Source organism: Vicia villosa, linkage group LG3, assembly GCF_029867415.1.
Source record: "Vicia villosa cultivar HV-30 ecotype Madison, WI linkage group LG3, Vvil1.0, whole genome shotgun sequence".
Lineage (NCBI taxonomy): Eukaryota > Viridiplantae > Streptophyta > Magnoliopsida > Fabales > Fabaceae > Vicia > Vicia villosa.
This window is the reverse complement of record NC_081182.1, coordinates 14,953,544-14,960,205: the sequence shown is the minus strand read 5'-3', so window position 1 is coordinate 14,960,205 and position 6,662 is coordinate 14,953,544. Positions and strand designations below refer to the sequence as shown.

The 6,662-nt window shown below is 36.8% G+C and overlaps 1 protein-coding gene across 2 annotated transcripts; it reads left to right on the top strand.

The window, feature by feature from the left end:
• The first annotated feature begins 2,036 nt into the window (after nt 1–2,036).
• On the top strand, nt 2,037–6,435 carry LOC131660398 (proteasome subunit beta type-1-like). 2 transcript variants are annotated; one of them, XM_058929644.1, is made up of 8 exons: nt 2,037–2,263; nt 2,371–2,428; nt 2,514–2,621; nt 2,732–2,813; nt 4,931–5,060; nt 5,144–5,286; nt 5,439–5,525; nt 5,799–6,435. In XM_058929644.1, exons 2-8 carry the CDS (start codon nt 2,382–2,384, stop codon nt 5,871–5,873), a joined length of 672 nt encoding a protein of 223 aa, XP_058785627.1. In that variant the 5' UTR covers nt 2,037–2,263; nt 2,371–2,381; the 3' UTR covers nt 5,874–6,435. The 2 variants fall into 2 exon arrangements, with proteins under 2 accessions (XP_058785627.1, XP_058785628.1); XM_058929645.1 differs by having other exon boundaries at nt 2,142–2,222.
• Nucleotides 6,436–6,662: the final 227 nt, after the last annotated feature.

Sequence of the window (6,662 nt, the reverse complement as noted above, 5' to 3'; positions counted from 1 at the left end):
TCCGATAGCTCAAAGTGTGGTTTCACACTTGTGAAAACATATGGTCTCTCATGTGCTTGTGTCATATCTAAGAAGGTGAAACTTGATTGCCCAATACGAATGGACAAGGTATGCAGTCACTGGAAGAGGCTCAGTTTTGAAGATGACGGTGTTATGAAAGACATCAAATCGAATATCTGCATCCTGACAGAAAGGGAAACGATACAAGAAATATTTTTGAAAGCCCCACAAAACTCCACATCAAAGAGCAATTGAGGGAGATTACATTTCCGAAGACCACACACTTGAAACCACCCTCTCAACCGATAAAAATGAAAGAAGCACCTAAGAAGGTGAAACCTACATCGGACGACAATTTAACAATGAGGAGTCCATCATATTTTGAACATGTTGACAAACTTTTTCTCGATTCATCGACTCCGAAATCTTATAAAAGTGTTTTCAAAGGAACCCGCAGTAGCAAACCACCTCCTACACCACCTTCACAAAAAATACATTCATCAAGGAGATGCCAATTTTTAAGCACAATTACATTGAACGGATCGTCAATGTTAGGGGTGACGGTAATTGTGGATTTCTGGTTGTTTTTTGTTTGCTCGGTAAATGATAAGAGGGTGACCAACTTGTCTGCGACACTCTTATCAGAGAGTTGAGGAGCAATAGAGAATTATACACAAGGTGCTTAAGAATAAAGAGAAAGTTGAAGAAATTTATCGCGCTCTTGTACCTTGCATCAATGGACATGCACCGGAGGAAAAATGGACGCGTTTCCCTGAGATGTGTCATCTTAAACCAAATGCGTATGAGAGAGAGTGTATTAATCTTACAAGATACAGTTTCTCGGAAACTTATTTCCCACTGTGCACTACTCCACCACCAAATTCCAATGATCGTATCATCTGTGTTAGGTGGGTTTCAAATTCGCGGCATTTTCATCAAGTGAATTTGAAATTAGGATTCCCTATACCACTTACATAACCGGAGTGAGAGAATCATTATAGAATTCAATCTGAGACTTGGACGGACCAATTTATTGAAAGGATGCAAGAGTTCACCAAATTGAACAACACTGAAATAGAAAAAATAAGGAAAAGTCAAAGGGGGTACCACTTGTAAATGATTTGGTCGGCGACAATTATTTCGGATCATTTAATTAGTTATTTATCATTTTATTGTATATGACATTTTGTTAATGTATTATGTTGTAAATATAAGCATTTTTTAGTTTGTCCAAAAATACCAGCATTCAATAAAATTAGTTGTATATGTTTCTGTTCTGTTAATACCAGGGAAGTTTCCAGAGATGCATCTCTATAATAAATAATGGTGGTTCCGGAGTTACATCTCTGCTACATTCTTTATCAGTAGATAGGGTTTGTGTGGTCCATAATATCACCCCATTACTATAAATAAACTCACTTGTCATATTGTTTCATACCAAAACACAAAAACCCAGAATGAACATCCATACAATTTAAGAACAATGAGTACACCGCTCTTGAAGATCTGCAATATATATTACAAAACCTTCTACCATATGGTGACAATCGCAAAATTGTGAAGATCGAGTACCGCTTGCCATCCATTGGCAACGAAGGGAAACTTGAGTTTATCAACCATGAGCTGAAGACGGGCGTTGATTTATGAGCTATGTGTAATACTTTTACCCGTTTAGAATAAAAAGTTTCCATCGAGCTGAATGCGACTATTTTGAGATCGGTTGATGATATTATCAAGATGTTGCAACGTCCACCTGGATGTTGAAGTGTAATGTTTGATCTATGTTAAAATCTCCTATGTATTGCTTATTTTATGATATCAATGGTATTTTGATTTTATGAAGTTCGTGTATTTCAATTCTGTTTTCCTATATTCTGTAAGGCATTTTCCCGTAAATATACTATCGGTTTGATATCGGAAATGTAACTCTAAAAAAGTTTGTGTTTATTACATCTTGGTGCGTTCCGAAAATGTATCTCCAAAATAGAGTATTTAAATATTTTCGCATGCCCCAAATAAGGCCTATACCCCAAATAAGGCCCAATATCCAAAAAGGAAGAAGAAAAAAAAGCAGTAAGGAAAGAAAGAAACGAATAGTAGAATTTGGAACTACATAGAAACCCTTGCCCCGCCACGGTGAGACTTTCCGACCGCCACTTCACAGACTTGCTCCGCCACGGTGAGACTTTCCGACCGCCACTTCACAGACTTGCTCCGCCACGGTGAGACTTTCTCGTTTTCACACATTAGAAGATAGAAATTGGTTTGTGTTCGACTTTCTCGTTTTCACACTTAGAATATAGAAATTGGGTTGTGTTCTTTCGATATGAATGAATTCTTGTTAACATTTTTGGGTCTTGTGTTTTCCAGTGGTATCCAGCATGACTAAAGAACACGCGAATTGGTCTCCATATGACAACAATGGAGGGTACTCTCTCTCTATTCTCTTGTCTGTTGTTTAATCAACTATTTTACAATTATTATCTTTTTAATACTATCATTATTGTTTCTAGATCTTGTGTTGCAGTTGCCGGATCAGATTACTGTGTTATTGCAGCAGATACCAGAATGTCCTCTGGTTACAACATCCTCACTCGCGATTACTCCAAAATCTCCCACCTGTACGCCATTTTAAATTTTGCTCTAACCCAATTGTTTTTTTGTTATTGCAAAATTTTGATAAAGGACACTTTTTTAGTTATGTTAATGTTGATCCTATGTTTTTGGACAGAGCTGACAAGTGTGTTATGGCTTCTTCTGGTTTTCAAGCTGATGTCAAGGCTTTGCAGAAGGTTTTGTCTGCTAGACATTTGGTCAGTCTAACACTCTCAATCCTTTACTCGTTTTAGTGTTTTGGACAAAAAAGTTCTTTGATCTACCTTTACCTAAAATTATTGGACTATATCGCTCAACCCTTATTTGCAGTGTAACTATACTACTATACACATGCCCACACTACTTGCTCTCTTTTCTATGTACAAGTTGGCCTCTGTTTGTTTCCGTGTCCAAGGGGCTAAAAGACGCATGTCTGGCCAATGCTCCTAATTGGAGCTTCTTACTTTTCACGTTTGCTTTCTGGGATGTGAGAAATACCCTCCAAGTGAGTTACCAAACACACGCATAGTCTAGCTGTTGTAATTTCCTTAATTTGTATCTATGAAGCTCTAAGAAGCATGTACACCTCTATATGCGTGTCGTTTTGGACACCGACGCCTGTCCAACATTTGTATGACACTCATACAACACGTGTCAAAAAGTCACACAAGTGTCAAAGAAATTGTTTTTTTTCTTTGCTTCAACACTCTTTGAGTAGATGTCTGACACTCATACAACATGTATCAGACAATTTAGACAAGTGTTTCAAAAAATTGCTTTTTCTTTGCTTTAACACACCTGATACATTTTTTGGACAAACCTAGCACATCTAAATGGATTCTAGGTTGTTAATCTCAGATAGCGGCGCGTAGCGCCGGACCTCCCAAATGCTATAGCGGCATAGCGGATAGCGGGATGATCGCTATTGTGAGCTTTTAAAAATCAAGGTAAATACTTAATATGAAAACATAAATACTAAAATAGGTTCCAACAACATACATAAATAGTAAAAATAGGTTCCAACAACATTCATAATGACTTGAAAACAAAAGTTGCAACATACATAAACCAAAAGTTACAACATACATAAACTAAACATAATGACTCAAATTAGGAATGTACTCAAAATGTCCAAATCAAATTCTAAACGTAAACAAAATGACTAAATCACATCCGCCTCATCTTCACTTCTAAGTTCCACCACATTAATATCATCTTGGAAGCGTGAGAAGGATAAGGAGAAGTTCTAGGAAGAAAAAAATGGAACGTGAATTGAAACTAGAGCAGAATGGAATGACGGCTCTTTTTCAGTGAAGAGAGAACACATAAAAGGGAAAAATACAAATTTTCCCTTAAAAAAATTCAAAGTTACAGTTGTGACCCTATCTTTACAATAGCGGTCTGAAAAGCGCTACAGAACTGCTATTGCGCCGCTATTCCACCGCTACGGCACATGAAATCCCGGCCGCTATTTCCACTATTTTCAGATAGCGGTTAACAGCCCAATAGCGTCGCGGCGAGGGCCTCTACCGCTACGCTACACCGCTATAGCGCCGCTATAGCGCGCTGTTGACAACCTAGAATGGATTAGACATGTATTGAAACAATGATATCAATGAATAATTAAAGAAATTAGTTTTGATTAGAATATTTTTAACTCTTTTAATAGCAAATGGATAAACGAAGCTCAAATACTAACATATATGTAGCAGTTTTAGTGTATGAATAACTGAGATTTTTCAACTCAAATACCTCGACTTCTCATAAGCTTATTCAAATCCTCTGCAGGGTCGCTCCCTCTCTCTTTTATAGCGTTTAGTTCTTTTCGATTGAGAGAAGTGTCAGATGCATTCGATGAGTAGTCTACAAATGTAGAATTAATTATAGTGGTTGTAGTTAAGAAAGGATGCTCATTTGCTGCTGGTGAAGTCTCTGAAGTTGGAAACACCTGTGGTTATTCTTTTCTAGTATTAGTAAGTTGAGATTCACTTTGATCTTGTTCCTCTTGGGTTCGATCAGCATTTTGGTCCCCTTTTGTTTGATCAACATGTTATGGGTTATTTGGTATTTGAGCGTTGTCATCTAGAATAGTTGATTGTTGCTCAGGGGTTGGACTTTCTGGACAGATTGAATAATGTTCAGGACTTTGGTAACCTAAAGCTTCCTCTGGCTTCTCAGCAACTGTTTCCCCGATTGGATTATCAGCTGTTTATTTTAAAATGTATGAATAACTGAAAAGTTTTTTAGTGGAAATTATGTTGTTTGGTTCATAACTTGTTGTGTTCTTCTGTGGCTCTTTTGTTGGTTGAAATGACACTATTGATTCTGAATGCAGACGTATCAGCATCAACACAACAAGCAAATGAGCTGCCCTGCAATGGCTCAATTGCTTTCAAACACACTTTATTATAAACGCTTCTTTCCTTATTATTCTTTCAATGTGTTGGGCGGCCTTGACAGTGAAGGTTCACTATTACCAGCTTTCTATCCTTGTTCATGTCCCATTTTTGTATTTGCTCACGCAGACTTCTACTTCAACCTAAAATAGGAAAGGGGTGCGTCTTCACATATGATGCTGTTGGTTCCTACGAGAGAGTGGGATATAGCTCTCAGGGTTCTGGATCCACTCTCATTATGCCTTTTCTTGATAACCAACTCAAGTCCCCCAGCCCACTCCTTTTGCCTGCCCAGGTGAACTTCTTAAATTGGTGTTTTTGTTGAAATATTTAACGGTTTAAATCCTGTTTGTGGTGAAGTTCTTAAATTGGTGTTTTTTGAAATATTTGACGGTTTAAATCCTGTTTGAGGTGAATTTCTTAGATTAAAATATGATTTTCTTGCAGGATGCTGTTACTCCACTGTCTGAAACAGAAGCAGTTGATCTGGTCAAAACTGTTTTTGCATCTGCATCTGAGAGAGATATATACACTGTAAGTTTGGTTAAACGTGAAAATGGATTGTCTGTCTGCCAGAACACATTCACACTGTTGCGGATTTGAGTTGTTCCGTCTTTATCAAAAATCCACATTTTGACTTAGTGTTTAAGACCTGTTATGCAAAGCCATTAAAATCTTGCGTGGAAATCTTGTGACTGTGAATTCAGGGTTATTTTAACAGCAGAAAATTTGGATTCTTTTACATCATTGTCATTTGACATTAGGACAATGGACAAGCTATAAACTTTTGGATGCATGTTTTTACAGGGGGATAGGGTTGAAATTGTCATCCTAAATGACAGTGGTATTCATCGTGAATTCATGGAGCTAAGGAAAGATTGAAGTCTTTACACAGACGTTTGCACTTGAATGTTTGGAGTGCTCCTAAATTCTGAATGTGGCCAGGGTTTTTACCAGCAAAAGACTGTGCTTGTTTACTTTATATCTGCATTGGATGTTATCCGAGCCATTTCTTAACTCTATTCAAGTCTACTTCGTTGAAAAATGAATAGTATAAAATATTTGGCTTATGTTAATGTTATATTAAGAAATCAACTTCAGCTAGCTCTTCAGTGGTTTGTAATTAGACATAGTAAAGGATAAGTATACCATGCAAATTGCAATTCCTAATATGTAATGAAGAGTATTACCAAGGCCTCATCCAACATTATTTCAAAGCATTAGTATGGTATTGGGGAGATAGCATCGAAGATTTTATTCATGATTAATAATATTTAATTCTACCTTTACCATACAATCATTATTTAAAATTATTATAACTTGTGTTTAATATTGCAAAAGAAAATTATTATGACATGGCAATCATTTATATGTTAATAATTTTGTTTGTGCCACTTCATCTTTTATGACATATTAAAGGGCGATTATACTAAGGACTTGGTTATAAATAAGAAAATTTCTTTACCCACCTCTCTATGGGGGTCACCCCCAGCGAAAAATTCAATTTACCCTTGCTTCGGAAATGTATTTCCGAAGTATTTTTTTTTTAAAAAAATTTTCATACTTCGGAAGTGCATTTCCGAAAACACCTCATGGGGGGTGTTTTCGGAGATGAACTTCCGAAAACACCTTTGTTCAGATTTTGGGGGTTTCGGAAATGAACTTCTGAAT